The sequence below is a fragment of the Calypte anna genome, chromosome 19 (assembly GCF_003957555.1).
Source record: "Calypte anna isolate BGI_N300 chromosome 19, bCalAnn1_v1.p, whole genome shotgun sequence".
In the NCBI taxonomy this organism is placed as follows: domain Eukaryota; kingdom Metazoa; phylum Chordata; class Aves; order Apodiformes; family Trochilidae; genus Calypte; species Calypte anna.
This window is the reverse complement of record NC_044264.1, coordinates 6,301,280-6,322,353: the sequence shown is the minus strand read 5'-3', so window position 1 is coordinate 6,322,353 and position 21,074 is coordinate 6,301,280. Positions and strand designations below refer to the sequence as shown.

Sequence of the window (21,074 nt, the reverse complement as noted above, 5' to 3'; positions counted from 1 at the left end):
ACCGGACCGGACCGGACCGGACCAGACCAGGCGGGACCCCCGGTGGTACCGGACAGAGCCCACACCACGGTGCGACTCTGCAGGGAGCCACTCCCACGAGCAGCCAGGTTCGTCCGTGTGGGCAGCGGTGCCACTGAGCTACGGGCTGCGTCCCCGTCCATCCCAGTGCCGGTACCGAGAGGCTCCGGTGGCGCTTACCCTCGGAGCTGCTGGAACCGGTGCCTGTGCCCACGCTGGATCTCGGAGCGTGGCGGCAGCGGGATGGGGTGCAGGCTGCGCTCAGGAGGCCCCTGGGTCCCCGGTGCTCAGCGGCTCATCGCTCTTTGCCGGGGTGGGGGGCACGGGTGGCTTCTGCAGCAGGGAGAGGGGTCAGGGAGGGTCAGGATGGGGTCCCTGGCCCCACCTCACCTGCGATGAACCTGCCCGTGCTCAGCCCACAGCCCCCCCTGGGCCAGGGCTCGTAGGAATCCTCCCTCCCCTCCCGGGGAAGCGTGGGGCCAGGCTGGTGCTCACCCCGGTAAGGGCTGGGTGGGCTCCCGTGTGTGCCCCCCCGGGCTGGGCTGGCACCGTCCCCGTTACCATTCACCGGGAAAGAAGCCACAGGGTGGCGCTTGTGGCACGTGGCACCACGCACGGTACCACACCGGACACTGCACGGCACCGGAACCCAACCCACACCAACGTTCTCATCACCCATCCCCTTCACCCCACATAAAGGGATGGAATGGCTGCCCTGGTGACCCCACCTCGCCCCGGGACACGCTGCCCACCTGGGGGGTCCGTCCGTGGGGCGGGGGCCGTTTGCTGGCGTGGTTCACCGTCCAGGGCCCCAGGGATTGGCTGGCATAGAAGTCCATGGGGTACGGCTGCTGCCACTCGACATCCCGGAGAGCCACTGCAGCCTGTGGAGGGGACAAGGAGTTGACTCCCAGGGTGGACACCAGCGTGGCAGCTTGGTGGCACTGCTGGAGGGAAGCTCACAGCACTGGGAATCCCACCAGCTTTACAAGAGATGGGAAATTCCAGTGGAACACCCGGACTGCGTATGGATGGGAAGAGGGGATGCTGCCTGGCCAGAGGGACATCCCCATGCACCATAGCTCTGTGGGAGGCTCTAGAGTGTCACCCCAAGGCAGGGCTGGTCCCCAAAATGCAGGAGATAGGTGCTCACCTCATAGGGTGTCAGCAGTGGCTTGCTGAAGGCTTGTCCCCAGTCGATGGAGAGTCGGGGACAGGCTATCTGCACCCACCTGGAAAGAAAACGTGGTACTGGATGGGGACAAGTATTTTGGGAAGAACAAGCCAAAATGAAACCCCACAGCCACCCCCATGGGACAGAAGCAAAGTCCTCACTGTGCTGAAACCATTCTGTCAAGGACAGTGACATCCCTGCCATCTTTATGCACATTGCCAGAGCTTGCTCAGGTGACAGCAGGACAGATGTGAGAGGGGTGGTTTCCAGCAGGAATGGGAGGTGTGGGCAGGGATGGGGCACCCTATGGATATGGGGGGGGCTGGAGGTGTTGGGGGGGTCAGCACTCACGCGTCCACCTCAGGGAAGAGCTGCAGCTTGCTGGGGAAGATCTCAGACAGCAGCACCCGCACGAAGGGCCGGCCCAGGGCACGGAGACGTGACTCCAGGTGCTGCAGGGGGAAAAGGCACCTGGAGAAGCCCAGACAAATGGGCCCCCAAGCTCTGCCCACAGCCCCTTTCTGGCCAGAAGCCCATCTGTAGGTCCCAGCTCTGCCCCATAGCCATGTGAAGGGGTCACAGGACCAAACCCCCCCGAGTTCCAGAAGCGTTTGGATGATGCTCTCAGGCACATGATGTGATTCCAAGGGTGCCCTACACAGGGACAGGAATTGGACATGATGATCCTGATGGGATCAGGATCCTTCCAACTCATATTGTACACGATTCTATGTCCCCACAGTGCTCACAGGTCAGGCACAACGACAAGGACTATGGCTGTGGCTCCAGCTCCTGCCCAGCTCTCCCCAGCGCGTGCCTCAGCCTAATGAAGTAATTACTGCTCAATGACAACAATCTGTTCTCGTTAGCGCTGCCTTCCCCGAGGCACCCACCTGCCACTGGCTGGCAGCGGCCAGCGGCTGGAGGGATGGGGGGGAGAGGCCTCCAGGAATGTCCTTGTCCTTGTCTCCCACTCCCTAGGGCCACAGTGGGACAGTAGCTGTCAGGATCTGGTCACCTTGCTCTGCCCCTGTGCTGTCCCAAATCTCACCTGTGGCTCCACAAAAAAATTGCAGGTGTGAAAGGGGCTGCTGGGCTTAGGGCCCCCCAGCTCCTGTGGGGCAGGACACTGAGGTCCTGCTCCCCTCACCCTATTGTGGGGTGGGAAGCAGCAGCCAAGCAGGGATGGCGAACACGATCGGAAGTTCATCCAATTAAAACAAACCCAGGGAATTAATTGCTGAGCTGCTTGTGCAGGGGGGTCTCTGAAGCTGGCCAGCTCTCCCCAGCGAGGGGCAGGTTTAATGAGCCCTTGTCCGACCTCTCTCATCTGCTGCTAATTGTGCTATGCAGACTCTGGCTGGTGGCAACCAATGGGCTACCGGTCCACATGCCAGGTCCACTCTCGGCCCAGCAGCAAGGCTACTGTGCCAAATGTCATTGCTCAGCAGTGCCCAGAGGGGTCCATGGGCAGGGGGCTGGTACCTGCAGGATACCAAGGGAGCCCTGTCTCCCCAGTGTGCCCAAGATGAGGCCCCAGCAGCGGGCAGTGGTGGCAGTGCGGATGGCGTCCTGCCGAGCACGGCGCATGTCCTCGTGGCCATAGTGCTCCTGCGAGAAGACCTTGCTGTAGGGATCATACCTGCAAAACACAGCAGGGCTCATACTTATCCCATCACCTTGCTCTCCTAAAAGATGCCCCTCCCTTGTTAGCACTGATTGTATCCCCCAGCTGATGCAGGGCCCCGCCACCTCATTAGGGCAGAGAGGGGACAAGAAGAGGGATGAGGCAGGTGTCCTACTGTAGCCCCCCAAGCTTGAGCTCTGCACTTGGCCCTGTGCTCAACTCCCCCCCAGCCCTGTCCCAGCTCATCAATTATGAAGAAATCTTTGATTTGTTGCTTTGTTTGACGAGAAGAATTTTAATCAAATCCCACTCAGGTTTCAGCAGCTTCCCCAGCTCCATAAACCTGACGCACGCCTCCCGTTAGTAACAAACGACCTACTAAGGAATTCAGATTTCACCAAATGGGCCCAGCCTTTCGCTCTTGATATTTCATCTGCTTTCAGCAGCCTCATCATCGCACTTTATGGCCTCTGCCTGCAGCAGCCAGGCTCTAACAGCTGCACCTCCATGAGCTTTTCCCAGGTACTTGTCAAAATGTTTATATTCAGCTGGAGTAAATGGCTGGTGTTCATCTCCCTGCTGTTCATCTCACCTCTTCCCACACCACCCCACAGCTCCTCACCTGCCTATCCCCACTGCAGGAAGCTGACTGCTCAGCCCTGAGGCTGGGGGATGCTCCTTGGCATGCATGGTGGGACACCTGGTCCTCAGCATGCTGGGATTCCCACCATGGGAATATTGGGGACCAGAGAGGGTGGCTGTGGGCTGCCTGTACCTGTAAGCAGGTATCCCTGGGTTGGCGATCATGATGGACTCCAGGTGGAAGCGCCCGTCACCCAAATATCTGCCAAGAGGGAAAGGAAGCTACAGCATTCTGCCAGGAGCCCGAGCTCCTGTGCTCAGGGGCAGCAGGCACAGTTGGGGCTCCCCATTCTCAAGCAGCTCCCCAGCACATCGAGGTGGCCATGGTCAGGGCAAGGAGAAATGCCCGTGTTGGCGTGGGGCAGGCAGGAACTGCTCCATCTCCACGGCTGGTTCTAGACATTGCTGCTTCCATTTCTAATCGGATTTCAAGTCAGCAATTACATTTCAAAGCCTTTCATTCAGCTGCCCTAATGGAGTGAGGGCTTGGAAAATGAATTCAGACGTAAAACTTGACTAGATTTTGCCCTTAATTGGAGAATGACATTTTGGGAGATCAAAGCTAATTTGTCTGCAAAAGCTAACCCCCGAGATGGGAGAAAGAAGAAAATAATAACGCAGGGAGGACACAGGTAACCTGGCTGCCTGCACCTGCACCAGCCGTGGGTCGGTACCGCACCACGACTCCTCCAGCTGCAGGGAGGATCTGCTCTCGCCCAAGTGGTGCCAGCCTGGCTACCCCTGCCAGCTCCCCAGGGAGAGATGGGAAGCAGAACCTCTGCCCCAGCCCTGGTGTGGCTCAGGGCAAAGCCCAAGTGCCTCTCACCCCTGCCTCAGCAAACATGAGCCCAGCACCTGGCACACCCATGCTTGGAAAGGCACCGATGCCGTTGGCTTCCAGCCTGGGCAAGTGAGAAAGGACTCAGTGGAGTCTGAACCCACACCCGGGCTCCCCGGCTCCCCCCAAGGGTGGGGTCCTTGTATTTATTTATTCCGCAGCGTACTGTATTCACAGTACATTAAGCATTTCCATTACCTAAAATAATTAGGTGATAGGAAGCGAAGTGCTCCCTCTAATTTGCTGTCCTTAAATAAAATTAATGTTGCTGTGATGTTGGGCCCCGGCCATTTGTCTTTTCCAATTATCCACCCGCCCTTCCATCTATTATCTATTCTGATATACGACTCAATTATTTCCTCCATGCTACGAGCACACGCCACTCCGAGCAGCATGGGGGGCTGGAGGGGGTCAGTCCCAGCTCATAGGGATCCCTTGGTTGCTCCCCAGAATTGCCCCATAGCTTTGGCAGGGGGTAGAGGCAGGGAAGGAAGCCTGGGCCAGGCAGGAGGATCCTGGAGGACCCTGGGCACTTACATGATAGCATCTGTGTCCTGGGTGAGCCGGGGTGATGTGCAGCCCAGGATCTCCCCTGGGGACAACGGCTTGCACTGGGGGACACACACCTTATACTGGGAGCGCAGCTCCTGTGACACTGCCTGCAGGAGACACAGGGTCGGTGAGGACAGAGCTGTGCTGGGGACCCTTGGGGACATCCCAGCCCTGGCAGACCCAGCTCTGTGAGTAACCAGTGGTAATGGCTGGTGTCACTGTGCCCTGACATGGCGGCAGTGGAGGGGAGGAGGGTCAGCTCAGGCTGGCACTGCCATGGAGGGCAACGGTCCTGGCACAGCCAAGATGCTCAGTGAGGCTCAGCCAACATATCAATTAAAAGAGAGGGAAAATGCTTAACGCTTCGATAGCCCCGTGTTTAGATAGACATGGCTCAAGAGGCTCATTCATCTCCTCCCATCCTGCCCAGCCGGCCGTTCAGGGGCAGACAGACAGACCCGCTGGAGCTTCCCCTGCCGCTGCCGGCACTGCATCAAAATGCCAAGTGCTCCACCGCCTGCCCTGACATTTACAGAGCAGCTCCCGGGGGAGCTGGGGCGGGGTGCTGCCATGAAACATTGATCAGAGTTATTATAAAGTACTTGATCAACATTATGGCAGCAGCATATTATTGCGGGGACTCGTCAAGAGGGCAACAGTCACCGCCAGCACCCCCGGGGCAGCTGCTCCAGCTCCAGAGCTGAGGGACTGAGCCAGGACCAAGGTGGGAGGAGACACGAGCACATGAGCCCTGTCCTGTGTCTCACACTGCTGGGGGGGCCCCATCTCACCTGCACCGTGGAGACGAACTGAATGGTGCTGACAAGGGCCAGGGAGGTCCCCGCTGCGAAGTTGAAGCAAATGGTCTCAAGGAAATGGGATGTGTCGATCTTAATGTCCACAAACACATAGAGCATCTTCAGACCTTGTGTGGCATCGATGGGGACTGGTGAGAGGAAAAGAAAGGGTGTGAGTGTGGGGTCCTCCTGGGGTCCGGGTCACACCCCCTAACTGCTGAGGGATAAAGCATATTGGTGGGGTTCCCAGAGTCCCCACCACCCCAGTGTTGGCAGGCCAGGACGGGCTGTGCCACCCCTCAGCCCAGGCTGGCACCCTGGGGGTAAGAGGGTGCAGATGGAAGGCAAGGAGAGAACCTGCTCATTTCCCTCCGGAAAATGGCAGCCTGGGGAATCAATGAACACAAATCTAATTACCCCCGGTGCTAAGAAGCCTGTGTCACCACGATTAAGTGAATAATTAAAGTACATGGAGTCCACATCGATCCCTGGCTCCACGTTCACTTCCCATTTTGGTGCTCTTCACCCCATCACAATTAAGTGCAAATCATTCCCTGCCGTGGGGCACGTGGGGCTAAGAGGAAGAGGCCAAGTGCCTGTGTGCCCCACATGAGGCTCTCTTCTGAGGCAGCTGTCCTGAGCCAGTGCCAAGAGCACCCTGGGAAGCCCCAGATGAACCCAGTACCCTATCATCACCCTGTGGGCACCCCAGGGTCCCCTGTGACCCATCCAGAATGGTGCAGGCAGGGATCACACAGACACAGATAGTGGCAGGGGTGCAGACAGGCGGCCCGGCAGCACCTTGCATGGTGCAGCTCCAGAAGAAGTGACTCCTGTCACCTGGAGCAGCCCAGCTCTCACACCTGCATGCTCCTGAGCACCACTGTGTGCAGCCCCATCCTGCTGTTGATTCATTTCATAATGGGCTACAAGCCCGGGGTTTTACATTCCCTGTTCCAGCAGTGCCTGTAACCCTCCTTCTGCAACAAAGCACCTCACAGATATTTATCACCAGGAACACTCACACTGACATGGCTTTCAGCACACAGTTCTCAACCGGGGAGTAAGTATTTCAAACAGAGCCCAACACGATTCCTCAAACCCATTTTTACAGCCCCATAAACATCCAGGAGGGCGGCCGGGTGCCAGGAGCACGACAGCAGCCAGGGGACATCGGCACCCGCCGCTCAGCTACAGCAATTCTGCCGATCCACCTTAAAACCCAAAGCGTCTTATTGTTATTTTTGGGCTGATTCCATCCTGGGTGGACTTCAAAGTTAGCAGCATCTGGGACAGCAGCGCAGTTTCCATGGCAACTGGATCCAGAGTACCGTCCGCCTGGGGAGCACAAAGCCTCCTCCTCCCTTCCCCGCCCTGCCTGTGCTGCACCCGTGCAGCCGCTTTCCTCAGCTCCGGGGTGAGCGGGACCCCCCAGGCTTTTGCTCCACCATCACTCCCAACTACCCCCAAAAAGCTGCGGGGTGAGGGAAAGAAGCAGGCCTGTCCCCAGCGGTGGCTCCTGGGGCCCTGCCAAGCCATAGTTTTGTTGCTCTGCTCTGTGATTTGGGTGCTGCGGTGGTGTGCTGCCGAGCAGCATGTCCTGCTGCCCCCAAAATCCTGCCCACCAGCAGCCACACAGCCTGCTTGGCCCTATCCAAAGCTGGCAACTAAGCCTGGGGAATAGAAATGCCTTTGGGAAGGGATTAGCTCTTGGCATTAAGTCTCCAAGCTGGCGTTGACTGGACAGCGGAGGTGGTGAGGCCTCCACCGTGCCACGCACGGCCACCACGGCAGTGTCCTGGGGCCAAATGTCACCTACTCAGGCAGCTGTGTCCATAGTGCACCAAGAAGTCAGCGCCCAGGGCCCGGGCCGTGTAGTCGTCCACGCAGCACGCTCCATAGGTCACGTCACCCATCACCACCGCCTCCGCATCCGTGAACCTGTTGGGGGGGGGCACAACAGTGAGGGTCCTGGCTGGCTACTGTCACCACAGCCCACCCTTCTGTCCCCCATGCTGTTACTGGAGGTCCCTGCAATGCTGTCGGGCCCCTTGCCACGTGCCAAAGGGGACGAGCACTGGCCACTCTCTGAGATGTCAACATGATTAAGCTGGAGAGCAGTAATCCGCCTCTTCAATTGGGTAAAGCTGTTTGCAATTCAGAGGATTATCCCCTCATCAAACAATACGCTGCCAGCTTCCTAATGCTCCCATGGGGAGAGGAGCAGAGGGAGACCCAGCACAGCGTGGTGCCACTGCTCCCGCCAGCCAGGACCCACCAGGAGAGGTGGAACAACCACCACGGTGACCCCAGCCACACCAGCCAGGCTGGCCAAGCCACCATCTCCTTGTGCCCAGGCACCACATAAGATGGCGCTGTGTCACCCATGGGTGACACTTTGGCCAAGCTGGGTGTTCTCCAGGAACAGCTGGTGCTTAAGTGGCATTTGGCAAGCAAAAACAGAGAGTGAACACTGGTGCTGTCCCCCATCCCTACTCTGACATCTTGGCATTGCCTCCCAAGCCCACCCAGAAGCCACCAGCCAGAGCTGGGGAATGCACCAGAGTTGTGTCATGATTTAAAGACATACTTTTGTGGGTATTTTATTGCACCCATTTTTGGGGATTATTAGCTTGGCCACCTTCCCACGGAGCTGATGTGGTAGTTTACGGAGGAAAGCAAGTGTGGGAATGACAAAGCCCTGCGCCTGGAGGGGTGACTTAAACCAGATGCTAATTCTTTATTTACACTGAGGTTGAATCCGGGGCTGTAGCTCGGTGCCAATGGGGTCCCCCCCACTGCTAGCATGGGGCTGGGGCAAAGGGGCAGGGAGAGGTGGGCACCCTGACAAAGTGACACCCCCCACTGGCACCCGGGGCTGGCTGGGGGCCAGGGTCCCGCATGCTCCCCCCTGAGCGCCAAGCAGGGAGCGTTACGTCGTCGGCAAGAATAGAAATGGTGGGCAGAGCTGGGCAGATGGCAGAAGGTGGAGAAATGGTGGAGCGTGCTGAATATTAACAGCTCCGGCCCATCCATCAGCACCCCGGCAGGGGGACAGGGGAGCAGCTCTGCTGGAGCATCCCTGGCCAGGGGACAAAGCTGTCCCCACTTTCCTTGTCCAGCCCAGGCACCTCCAGTTCCCCACAGAGTCACAAGGACTGGGGATATGGCTGAGAATGGATCAGATTCTGCCAGCACCTAAATCCTGCAGTCCCTCGACACCAATGTGGCCCAGTCAGGAGGATGGCTCCTCTGCTGCCTGCGTGGCCACGCCCGCAGGGCTGGGGGCTGCCAGTGAAGGTTTGAGAAGGCTCATCCCCACCCCCCAAACCCCCAGCCCCCTTCTCTAATGAGAGGTGATGAGATGAACATGAATCAGACTCCACACATCTCAGCAAAAGTGGAAAATTATTCAGCTCCTTAAGATTCAGGACGGGGAGGTCTGACTCAGAGCGGCAGCCAGCGCCGCTTAATTTTTTATAGATTAAAATGTATGCAAATTGGCCCAAACCCCAGAGAAAGTCCCTAGGGGTGAAGAGCAAGAAAGTGAAATAGCAACGGTGGAGGGAGGAGGGCAGAGGCTGGCGGAGGAGCCTGTGGCCCCTGCCCGGCACGCGGGGCTGCAGCCGGCAGTGGCACGTGGCCACCGGCCCATGGGCAGGGGGAGAGCGGGCTGAGCCCAGCCGTGGGGAACCATCCTGCTCCAACTGCCAAGAGCGGAGCCACGGCCAGGCAAGGAACAAAGAAGCCGTGGGACAATGCCCAGCGAGAAGGGAGCCCAATGGTGCTGCCATTGTGGCTGGCGAGGCTGGAAGGGTGCCATCAGGAAAGGCACAGGGGTGCCAGGGAGGAATGCACCAGGGTCACCCGTGCTGGCGAGGCTGGATGGTCAAGTGGAGCAGCAATCATCTCCCGAGACAAATCAAAGGCAAGCGTGGGGGCCTCCCCTTGATGTTTTAATCAGTTCGGTGTCGCTGGAGCCTTTCATCAAACTACAGAGGAAGGAAATGTCAATTAGCAGCCACCTGCCTCTGACATGGGCAAGGGAGCTGCTCACCAACCGGACCAGACGGGGATGTGGGCGAGGGGCAACAACAGGAACGCCCTTGAGGGCGTTTTGTGTCCCCGCAGTTCATCACAGCCACGGAGAGGTCCCAGCAGCATGCCAGAAAGGGAGGACACGGAGACTGGGTTGTCCTCACCCAGCACTGAGACGCTCACTACAGCTGGGAGCTCATGAATATTGAACACGTGGGGAGGTTATTCATCTTTTACGTTCCGCAAACCCCGGTCATTCTGAAAAACCGCCCGGCCTTAGCATTTTTCTCATCTCCCCCTAATTCATTATCTCCTCTTTTAAACAGATGGCTCCCAAAATCCCATTTATAAAGCACCATGCTCAGCACTGGCAGGATGCACACCTGGGTGGGCCAGGTCCCAGCCCCAATCCCAGACACAGGGATCCCCAGATCCTCCCAGCTGTGCTCAGCCCCGGTCAGCACAGAATGGAGGTGACAGCAAGCTGGGGACAAGTTTAGGGGCTGAAAACACCGGGACACACAAGTACACACAGCATGTCCCCAAGCACAGGGTGGCTGGTCCCCACCACACAAGCAGGAGCAGCAGTGATTTATCCAGGCCCCTCGACAAATAAACGAAAGTGTTTGCTGCTGGCAGGAGCTCAGGGTCCCCTGACACCACAACAGAACATGAATGATACTGTGCTGGTCCTCACCCCACGAAGCAGAGCTGCTTTCCATGGCTGAAAAGAGTCCTCAACCCCAGCATGTCCATTGTGCCCAGATTCAGCAGCTCTTGGTGGTGGAGGAACTGCAGGGACTGGGCTTAGAGCAGCCACAGGGATGCTGGAGGCTGGAGCTGGCACTGGGAGGCTGGGGTGCCCATGTGTCCCACTCCGCAGCCACCAGCCTCACCTGCATGTGTCCCTTCACAGTAGGGACACACTGTGGTCTAGTGTCACCTCCCTGCCAGGAAATACCTTGGGATAAGCAAGAGGGTTTATGCCCTGTAAACACCCCACACCCTTTCCCTGAGGGAAAGGCAGAACCCCATGGTCACCCCCACAAACCCTACACCCCCTGACTGCCCCGCAGCACCAGAGCCCACACCATGCCAGGGACGGGTGCTACTATCCCAGGGTGTAGGTGGGGGCTGAGCACAGCCCCAGCCAAGAACAATGTGCTTAATTAGCAGAAAAGCCCATCACCAAGCCCCATTACCAGATTCCCAACTTCATTAGCACAGGAAGGCTGCATGTAATTAAAATAATGAGTTGGCAATTTTACTGCAAACAACACTGGAAGAGCCCTGCTGCAGCTGGGCAATCTGTGCCCGCGGGCAGCATGGGACCCTGCAGAGCACTGGCAAGTAGGTCAGGAGTGGGGGGTGGTCCACAGTCCCCCATGAACTGCTATCTCTGGCCAGGTCAACTCAAGAACCTCCCCCCTCCATCTTCAAAGGTGGCCAGGGCCAACCCTGATCTCCCAGGACGCATGTCTTGGGGAACCCCCAGCTTTGTTGGTCTGGCAGCTGCAAAAAAAACCCAAAGTGAAGCAAACCAAGGGCCCAGAGCATGGTGGTGGCAAAACCACCATGATGGTCCTGCACCCAGATGGTGCCTGTCCCCTCTTCCCCATTGACCAGCCATGGTGGTGCCCATCAATGCCAACTCCATGGGCTCCATGGGGACACAAGGAGGTGCCACAGGGTGCGTGGTGGTGGGCACTGCACTTGCACATCCCAGCCCTAGGAGGTGACAGCCCTATAGACCCCACATACTCCCCCCTCCCCATTCCCTCCCATGCCATCAACACCCAGGCTGAGATTTTAAACATCTCCAATGAACTGAGAACTTCATTCTCCCTAATGATGCTGTTGTGCAGTTAATGATGGTGATTAAATTCCCCAGCACAGCGTGCTGCCCCACATGCCTCCAGGTTGTGCTTAAAGGACAAGGGGAGAAGGGAAGGCAGCGCCAGACAGCAGAGATATGGTACTGTGCAGCTGCGCCCAGATCCTGTGTTATTGCCCCAGGATGGCCCTTAGAGACCTCCTGGGAATGCTGCCAGCTTCCCCAGGGCTCTCAGTGCCACATCGCTCGGTGCCACATGGCAGACCTGCCTGGCCAAGGGACTGGTGCCTCCGGACAGCCTGCATGGCACTAGGGACCTGCCAGGCACACCAGCCCTTAAGGGCTTTTTTTGTCCTCGGGGCACACCAGCTGCTCACCCAGCGACAATTCCAGACTCTGTCACTCTGAAAAGTCCTGGTATGCTGCTGGACACACTGCGGCACAGTCCCTGGGATGCTCTGCACACCTTTGCACGGATGCTCAAGAGCCATCAGGCCATCAGGAGATGCCATGGCCATGGCAGGGCAGCCTGTGCGGGTATCAGGACACCCCTGGTCTCCCCATAGCCACTGTCTTGTCCCTGCCACCAAACCACACCTGATTAGCAAAAGCCACTCGCCCTGTCGCAGGGAGACAGAGGGATTAGCAGCTGCAAAGCCCAACAGCCGACTTTATTAACATGGAATCAAAAGCCCAGCTGAGAGCCCAGCTGATCCGTCTGCTCTGGCCCCAGGGGAAGAGAGGAAGGGTCCACTCCTGGCTCCACAGCCCCCCCCTCCCTCCCAGCAAGGGGCACAGGGGACACCACCGCCACCTCCCCAGCATGACGGTGGGTGGGTTGGGGAGGCTGCCCCCCTCCCCAAAGCCGTGGTCCGAGCTCCCCCCCCACGCTCCTCTCCACGCTGCCGCCCCCCAGCACGAGTTACCCTCTGCCAAATTGCATCAGCCGTGACAAACGGAGCCAATTTGGAAGGTGCTGCCAGAGCGTCGTGATGCGGTGCTGGCAGCCCACCGCCTCGCCAGCTCAGCAGACCCCGGCCTCGCCACCCCCTGTCCGTCCCCCTCTGCTGCTGGCTGCTCACTCCAGTGCAGCTCTGATAATGACAAACCTATTAACACTAATTAACCAGGCCTCACACCGGTCAATGATTTCAGCTTGCTCCGGATTTCCGAGGCTCCAGGCTGAGCACCCCACCAGCCTTTCCAGAGGCTTTGCCTGTGACACTTTGGATACAACTTCATCCCCGCAGCCCCTCAGGGCTCAGCAAGCACCAGTAAAATGCTGAGGAGCCGAGGAGACCCCAGCCCATCGCTCCTTCTCCTCCCTGCCCCCAGTGGAGCTCCTGGGGGATCTGCTCACTCCCATATTTGCAGTGGGGGGGCATGGTGACACCACCATCTGTGGTGACAAGGTGACAGACACAGCTCTGGTCAAGCCAGAACACACAGGGATGGACATGGCCATCCCAGGGACATGAGCCCTGGGCACAACTCTGCAGCTGTTACTAGAGTGGCAGGGAAGGGGGAGCTCACTGGCATTCCCAAACCCCAATTTCCACCAGCAGGGAGGGAGTAGGGGCTGCAAGGATGGGCTGGGGAAAGGGGCTGAGCAGTGCTCCTCATGGGCACAGGTGTTCTCAGCACATTCAGTCCTTGCATCCCCTCTGTCCCCAGTGGGAAGGGGACAGCCTGGGGCTGAGTCCTTATCCCCAGCCTGGCCTCCATCACATGGGAGGCTCATCTGGCTCCAGCACCAGGTAAGGAGGACCAACAGGAGCAGCAGCCAAGCTGCAATTCCACATTAATACCAGCAACAAATATTAATAGCGGGCAGAGGCAGGGACTAATGAGGCCACCTGCCAACCCACACCTCACCTGCTGCAGTGTGACCAGGTCCCCCCGAGAGCAGGGACAGGACTGGGCTCTCTCCTGCCCACAGCCATGATCCTCCAGCTAGCACGACCATGTCCCCATCCAGAATTACAACGGCACCCAGTGTTCATGGCAAGGGACTGTCAATGGGGCACTGCTGGGTGCTCTGTGGTGGCAGTGAGGGAAGGGCACACCCTCCTGCCCAGCCATCAAACCATCAGTGCTGCCACACTCCTGCTCTTGGCCAGGTAGCTCCCCCCAAGCAGCACCCATCTCCCACCAGCAACCCTCACCCCAGCAACCCCCCTTAGTGCTGCAGAACACCCCTGGGAGGGAGGGCAAATTCAGCAGGGATACCAGCACCTCAGCCTCCACCAGCACCCCGGCATGCACTGGCACCCCGGCATCCACAGGGAAGTGGGGCTTAAGGTTTCATTCAGATAAAAGAGCCCCTTAATCCGCTGCCTTTGAAGTCGGAGACATGAAAGCGGCTGAGTGCCAAAGCCGAAGAGGAGGCAGCTCCACTTAAAGGGACAAGCCCACGCGGAGCCGCCCGCACTCACACCCATCCCCTGCTCCCCACACCCCCTCCCCTGCCCACACGTACCTTCCCACCTCTCCCTCACCCAGCCCGAGCCAAGGGGCTGCCGTTGTCCCACGGGGGGAAACAACGGCAAAGCAGGGACAAAGCCGGCAGGCATGGCTGCCTTCCACCCGGCACGGCTGCTCGGCCAGCGGTGGCAGGGAGGTGAGCCCGCTCGCCCTGAGAAGGCAGCTCACTAATGAGTGTCATGACCCCAATGGCAGCCAAGGCACGCGGTGCTATTAGCACTAATTCATTGTGAGAAAACAGAGCGGGGTTGGGGAGGGGGCAGCTGCAGCGGAGAGAAAGGCAGCGGGCGGGGAGGGAGGCGCGCTGGGTGGGAAGGAGATGACGGCCAACTCCTGCGAGGTGCCTGCATCCACAGCTCAGCTCCTCTCCAGTGCTTCTGACCTCAGGTCCCAAGGGAGCACAGAAAAACAGGAGAGGAGCCACGGGGAAGAGGGCGCCCGGCAGGAGCCACTTGCAGTCACCTCCTCTGGGCCATCACCATGGCCTCGGGTCTTGCCAGCTGGAGAAGAGCTCACCCTGAGCACCTCCGTGCATTCCCAGGAGTGGCACATCCAGACTGTGACAGCAGGGACAGGATGGGCCCTTGAGGGAGGAGGAGTGCAAGAGACCCACGGGGGCAGCAGTGGCCCCGCTGCCAGCCCTCCCCTCCCTGGCCGCACTGCTGTGGTGACCCCAAGCTGGTGTCAGCTGGTTGTTAACACGTCTGCTCCTGGCTCCCTCACACCAGAGAGGGCCCCGACATGCTGAGCTTGTCACCAGCTCCAGCAGGAAAAGCTGAGCAGGGAGGGCTGGGCTGGCACCGTGCCGGTTGCTGTCCCCAGGACTGGCAGCAGGTCCCTGTGACCTGCCACTGGGCCACAGTGCTGTCTGCAACTGGACAGGCTGTGACCAAGGTGTCCCCACGAGGGCAACCACACCTCTCCGCAGTAGCCCTGGGCCTCATCCTGCCCAGGCAGCCCTGTCCGGTGGCCACCCCATTCCTGGCTATAGTCCCCATCCCCTTGACAGCCCCCAGAGCTGAGCAGAGAGGGTGGAAAAGCCTTCACCTTACCGCTCAACGATGTCTGCGATGGTGCAGGCAAACATGAGGAGACCTTCGGGCATCTGCAGCGCCACTGGGAAGAGAAACGGCCCCGGGGTTAGGAGGGGACACCCTGAAAGAGGGACCTGGGTACCACCTCTGGGGCTATATGTCCAGCTCGAGTGGCAGCCACAGGAATGACCTGCCCCCAAAACAGGCAGAATTTGGCAAAAACTCCTGTGGGGTTCTGGCAGCTGGGGGCACGTGGTCCTGCCTGGGGTGGCCGTGTCCATTCTCTTGGTCTCTGAGCACACACCTCATCATTTTTTGAACCCGCTGACACTGCTGGTCTCTCCTGCTTCCCACAGTAATGAGTTCCATATATTAATTATGTGCTGCACAGGAAAAGGTACTTTCTTCTGTTTATTTTAAACTCACTCCTAATAATGTAAACGCATGCCCCTGATTCTCCTGGTAAAAGAAAAGGTGAATAATCACCTCGTATTCATTCTCTCTGCATCATTCACAATTCTATAGCCCTCTATCATATCCCCCTTCGTTTGCCTCTTTTCCAGCTAAAGGATCTAAATCTATTTAATCTCTCCGTGTATAGAAGCTGTTCCAAACCTTTGATCGTCCTCACTGCCCTTCTCTGCACCTCCCCTCCCTGCTGCTCTCCCCCATTCAGGAGGGTGGCCAGCAATGCCACAGCATTGTGTCTAGCAGGAATTTATTCATCAGTTAATAATGCTTCCCAGTTTGCTCCCTCCTCGCAAATGGTAACAATTCCTTGGCCTCCTGAACCCCCAGGTCCCTGGGGTCCAGCCAGGAGGCCCTCATGGGCCACCCCAGGCTGCCCCGGTGTGCCGAGGAGGGACAGGGATCAGTCTGGGACAGATGAGTGGAGGGGAGTCCACTAATCCCACTGTTGTTTCACCTCCCAATCCCACAAAGACATCCCAGCTCCAGCAGCGTCTATTCAAATATCCTCTCCAGATCCCCTGTCCAAAAAAAATCCCTGTACTGCCAAGCTCAGCATGGAGCTGTAAAAAGACTTGACCCAAACTGGGCTAATCTCACCCTTCTCCAAGCCACTGGGCCTGAGGAGAGCTGTGCAGCCCCTGCCTGACCAGGCAGAGCCAGGCAGCTCAGGGTCCCCCACGTCCCCCAGCATCATCAGCACATTTGAGACCATTTTGGGACTGCCCTCCGCCCCAGACTCCCTCCAAAAAGCAGACCTGCAAACAGCAAGGAAGCAGGCGAGTTGCTCCCCACTGGCAGGACACTGTGGGGACAAAGGGTGACACCCCAGCCCGCCCTGAACCCCACAGCAGGCAGGGCACAGGCAGGGCTGGCTGCGAGGCTGCGTTCCCCCAGCAACCAGCCCCTGGCTCGTGCTGAGTTTTAAATCCCAGCACGGCTGGCTGGCTGATGGGCTCCTCTCCCAGCTCTGAAGTCTAAATCCCAGCCGCATATTTACATTTAATTAGGAGGTGCCAAGCAGCAAAACATGGCAACGAAAGCCGGAGCGGTAGGGCTGCGAGGCCTCATCTCCTCCTGATGGGCAGCTCTGCCTCCTGCACCACTGCAGCCCTATGGCCCCTCAGATGGGCACCAGCTCAGCCAGCAGCTCCTGGAGTGTTCCCCATGATGCCTGCCAGCCCTGCCAGCTGGCACAAACATTCCCTGGTGGGCACAGCATTCCAAAGCCAGCTCAGCCCAAAGCCCCTGGCACCACACGACCCCACGCGCAGCCCAACCCTGTGGAGGAAGTGAGGGTGGGGATGCTGGGGGGGAGGCTCTGTGCCTCGATGTCTGCAGCCCATCACACACTGAGAGCCAGCTCAGCCACAGCAGGATGCACACATCAGGGAGGGGACAGCCTTGGCACCACTGCACAGCACCACAGCACCTGCTATGGGGCTACCACAGCCACTACCCAACCCCCCGGGGCCACAGTAAACCCCCCAGGGAAGGTTCAGACCTTCAGGGCATAGCATGGTTCATGGTTCAAGCTCCCCATCCAGCCCCTCCAGACCCCAGTAACCCAGTGTTGTGAGGCTTTCCCTGGACAGCTCCAGCAACATGGCAGGAAAGCACAGGGAGAGAAGAGAGGAGAGCAGCAGGGACCTGGCCGGTGTCCCAGACACATCTTGCAGGCTGACAGCTCAACCTCTCCTGTCCAATGTGATTATAATCCAGAGATACAGATCCATTAACCCCCCTCGAGGGGAAGAGAGCTCACCAAGAGAGCCTAAACATGCCAGGGAATGCTGGGCAGCTTGGCACCATCCCTGCCACAGTCTGGCCAGCCCCACAACCCAGCCCGAGGGGGTCCCCATGCCACCAAGGAGCTCAGCAGCACCAACCCACCAGGCTGCAGCCCCAAACCCCCTCATTCCCAGGGGTTGGCACTCACCCTTTTTGGCCCGAGCCTGCCGGATCCGCCAGATGGTCTTGGGGATCTCGAAGTTGTAGTTTTGGGGCAAGGCCTCCACTGCTTTCTGCAGCTCCACATTCCCAAGGATGTCCTCAGGTATCTGCTGTGCCACTCGCCGTGTGGGGCGTCGGGCTGAGGGACAAACGGGGCGGCCTAAAGGGTGGGCAGTGCACCCCATACCCCAAGGATTACCAGAATCCTCGCTGCCCTAAAGCCACCTCTGGTGACAAGCAAGCAGGAGAAAAGGGTGGCTTTCTACCCTTCACTTTTTAGGGGGAAAAACAATTTTTTTTTTCTTTTTCTTTTTTTTTTTTTTTCCCACTGAAACCACTACTGCAAACATGTGAAACCTTACGAGTAGGGCTGCTCCCCTCAAAACGGGGGTCACTGAGCATCCCCATTCCTCCATGACTCCATCCACAACCACCTCAGCGTTGCCCCCATATGAAGGAGACCCTGCTATCTCAGAACAACAACAATATATATATATATATATATATACACACATATATAAAAACCCACCACAGTGAGCCAGGCCCGTCCCCCGGGGAGCTTCATCCTGAAGTCGTCCCCCGCCAAGCAAGCCGCCCCCTTCCATCTCGGTGAAACCGGCGAGCGGCGGGGGAGTGACAGCAGGGGGATTATTCACTATTTCCAGCCCAACATCGACACTTATGAGCCACCGAAACCCTCCCCGCACGGCCCACGGGCCAAGGCCAGCTGGGCCGGGACAAGAGCGGGGGAGGCCGGGAAGGTGGCGGAGCTGCCTCCCCCGCTCTCATCCCGGCCTCCTTGCTTCGAAGCAACCGAAATCACCCCCGGTATCGACCCGCGGTCGTCCCGGTGTCTCAGCCCACCTGAGGCGGGCAGCGGGGCCGCGCTGCCGTCCGTGCCGGAGGCCGCCATGGCTGAGGGAGCACGTGAGGGCGGGCAGGCAGCACCGAGCGATCCCCGAGCGCTAGGCCAGAGCAGTCGCTGGACGAGAGAGAGAGAGAGAGAGAGAGAGAGAGAGAGAGAGAGGGGAACGGGGCAGGAGGGGGGGCAGATGGAGAGACACCCGCTGGGCCCCGACGGGATGGAAGGAGTTTAGCGAGGAAGGGGGACACTGGTTGGGTTGGGTTGGGTCTGTTCGAGTGGGATGCGGCGAGAGGTGCCGATGGTTCTTCGTACGTCTCGGTGCTTACGGACCCCACACCCCCCCGCCCCGGGGGACCACCCGTTAAGGCTGGGGCAGCGGGGCTCTTGTCACGGTGGCGGGGGATTGGACCCACCCCCTCATCTGTGTCGCCGAAAAGAAGAAAAGTCCGTGCCAAGCGGGGCTCGGGGAGAGTGGAGACCCCTGAGGGCGGCAGAGGACCGGGGAGGTAGCAGGGACCAGCACCACCACCCCGTCACACCCGGGGATCCCGACGGGGCAGTGCGGATAGCAGCGCTCCCAGTGGGATAACGGGAACCCCTGTGGGGCAGAGAGGGGTGGGATAGGACGGATGCCCGAAGGGCAGAAGAGACCGCCCAGGGGCATCCGGGACAGCCCGGGGGCAGCGGGGTCCCAGTGGGCAGGAGGGACCCCGGTAGGGACACAGGGGACAACCGGAACCGGGGTTCAGAGGGAACAGCAGAGCTCCCGGTGGGTTATCAGTGACCTCGGTGGGATAGAAGGACCCGATAGGGCAGAGGGGATGAAGAAGTGGAGAGCACCGTAGGGAGTCGCAGGGACCCTGGGGAGCAGCAGGGACCATGCCGGGACGGAGGGGACAGCCGGGGACACGATGGGTTGGTGGGTCCACGGCGGGATACCGAGTCCCGAGGGGGGGGGGATAAAAGCCGGAGGGGACGGTGGGGCCGGAAAATCCCCAGGAGGCGGTAGGAACGGTGCTGGGCAGGAGGTACAGAGGAGACAGCTGATTCAACCGGGACTTCGACAGGCGCGGGGGGGCGGCAGAGCCCCGGTGGGATACCGGGACACCGGGGAGGATGGAGGGGAAGACGATGGGGCAGCGGTAACAGCCGGTCCCGGAGGGACCACAGAGCCCCGGGTGGGAACGGCGCTGGACAGCAAGCCCCGGTGTGGCGGAGGGGGTCGGGGCCGGGGCCGGGGGTGCCGGCGCGGGTAACGGGAGCAGCAGCACTTTCACGAACTGTCCACGGGAGGCGGGAGAGGCGGCGGCGCCGGCGGAGGAAGGGGGGGGCCCGGCCGGGCTCGCCCAGCCCAGCCCAGCCCTGCCCGCCCCGTCGCTGCCCCGCCCCGCCCTGCCCAGCCCTGCCCGCCGCTGCAGGCAGCGCGGCACCGGCACCGGGCACCCCTTTATAGGCTCGGCCCGAGGGGGTGGGGGGCGGCGGCGGCCCCAGCCCCGAGGGGGCGGCTCCCCCCCTAAAAGCCGGCGGCGGGACGGGCGACGGGCAGAGGCGCGGCCGGCGCTCCCCGGTGCCGCTGCGGCTCGGCCGGCCATGCCCCCGCGGGGGCTGTTCGCCCGGGCCCCGGCTCCGCGTTCCCGGTGCAGCAGCAGCCACCGCTGCCGCCGCCGTTACCGTTCGCCGCCGCCGCGCCCGCGGCTCTAAGCGCCGCCGCCGCCGCCGCCTCCGGGAGACCGCGCCCGCCCCGGCTCCAAGATGCTCCGCCAAGGTGAGCGCCGCACCGGGAGGGCACCGGCTACCGCGGGCACCGGTGCCCCGAAGTTTCTCTCCCCGCCGAAGTTGGGGCCGCGCCGCCGGGCGCCCCCCGCTGCCGCCGCCTTACCGGTACCTCCGCTGCCACCGAGGCTCGGGCATCCCCGGGATCCCCGGGGAGCGGCACCGGCAACATAGGGCGACGGCGAGAGGGGGACTGGGAGGAACCGCGGGGGGGCAAAGCAAGCACCGGGTCCCGCGGGCACTGGGGATGGATGCGGGCGGTCCCGCGGGCACCGGGGGACGGCGGGTCTCGGAGGCAGCTGCGGGGCACCTCGGGGCACGGCGGGTTCCGAGGCGCCGGGGGCACGGCGGGTCCCGGGGAGGTCGGTGCTCGTCCCCCGGGGCGAGGGAGGAGAAACCGGGTTCAGCGGGGGTTTCGGGGGGTTCACCGGAGAAGTTGGGGAGAGCCGTCCCGTTTCGCCCCCCCGAGGAGATTGTTCTCCGCTGTGACATCACGTTATTTCCATGGCAACCGCCTGGGACATCATAGGGGAGCTTTTTGACATCACAGCGAGGGGAGAAGCTAATTTTCCCAGGGGGTCCGAAATGGACGGGGGGGAGGCTAGAGGGACCAGGACCCCCGGCTCTGCTGTGCCGGGGACAGTGCTGAGGAGATGCTGGGCACAGCGGTGCCGTGGGGGGTTGACCCTGGCCGGACACCCCCTGTTCCTGTTCCACACCCAAGGGAGGGGGCGGCCGCGCAGCCTCCAGCCCAGCCCTCCCCACCACCACCTCATGCCCTCTCCGGCGAGGCTCCGACAGTAGGAGAAGGTGCCAGTACCGCACCCGCAGCCCCCCACACACATCGGGGTGCAGACCCCCGGGCAGGGCAGAGCCCCCACTGCCGCTCCTGGGGATGCTTTTTCCCACTGGGGGGTGGAATGTCACCTTGCGGCTGCGGAGCCTCGCACTCCCGATGCTCCATTCTCCGGCTCCCG

The 21,074-nt window shown here is 60.3% G+C and overlaps 2 protein-coding genes across 4 annotated transcripts in view; one reads left to right on the top strand and one right to left on the bottom strand.

The window, feature by feature from the left end:
* Nucleotide 1: 1 nt before the first annotated feature.
* DPH1 (diphthamide biosynthesis 1) lies at nucleotides 2–18,398 on the bottom strand. 3 transcript variants are annotated; one of them, XM_030462535.1, is made up of 12 exons: nucleotides 18,324–18,398; nucleotides 17,446–17,598; nucleotides 15,057–15,120; nucleotides 7,468–7,589; nucleotides 5,643–5,797; nucleotides 4,837–4,958; nucleotides 3,595–3,663; nucleotides 2,678–2,834; nucleotides 1,544–1,644; nucleotides 1,172–1,250; nucleotides 771–902; nucleotides 2–351 (listed from the first exon to the last, which is right to left on the bottom strand). In XM_030462535.1, exons 1-12 carry the CDS (start codon nucleotides 18,370–18,372, stop codon nucleotides 280–282), a joined length of 1,275 nt encoding a protein of 424 aa, XP_030318395.1. In that variant the 5' UTR covers nucleotides 18,373–18,398; the 3' UTR covers nucleotides 2–279. The 3 variants fall into 3 exon arrangements, with proteins under 3 accessions (XP_030318395.1, XP_030318397.1, XP_030318396.1); XM_030462537.1 differs by lacking the exon at nucleotides 7,468–7,589 and having other exon boundaries at nucleotides 2–353; nucleotides 770–902; XM_030462536.1 differs by lacking the exons at nucleotides 7,468–7,589; nucleotides 15,057–15,120 and having other exon boundaries at nucleotides 2–353; nucleotides 770–902.
* A 1,665-nt stretch (nucleotides 18,399–20,063) lies between these two features.
* The window catches only part of RTN4RL1 (reticulon 4 receptor like 1), a 28,747-nt gene continuing 27,736 nt past the window's right edge, over nucleotides 20,064–21,074 (top strand). The window contains exon 1 of the mRNA XM_030462457.1: nucleotides 20,064–20,089. Coding sequence (XP_030318317.1) covers nucleotides 20,077–20,089 — 13 coding nt within the window. The 5' untranslated portion in view covers nucleotides 20,064–20,076. The remainder of the gene's footprint in view (nucleotides 20,090–21,074) is intronic.

Coding starts and splice junctions, on each gene's coding strand:
- DPH1 (XM_030462535.1), bottom strand. CDS start 18,372: ATGGCGGCCTCCGGCACGGACGGCAGCGCGGCCCCGCTGCCCGCCTCA. Junction 903..1,171: donor CACTGCTGACACCCTATGAG/GTGAGCACCTAT, acceptor TCCCCTCCACAG/GCTGCAGTGGCTCTCCGGGA. Junction 352..770: donor CCCACGGACGGACCCCCCAG/GTGGGCAGCGTG, acceptor TCCCTGCTGCAG/AAGCCACCCGTGCCCCCCAC.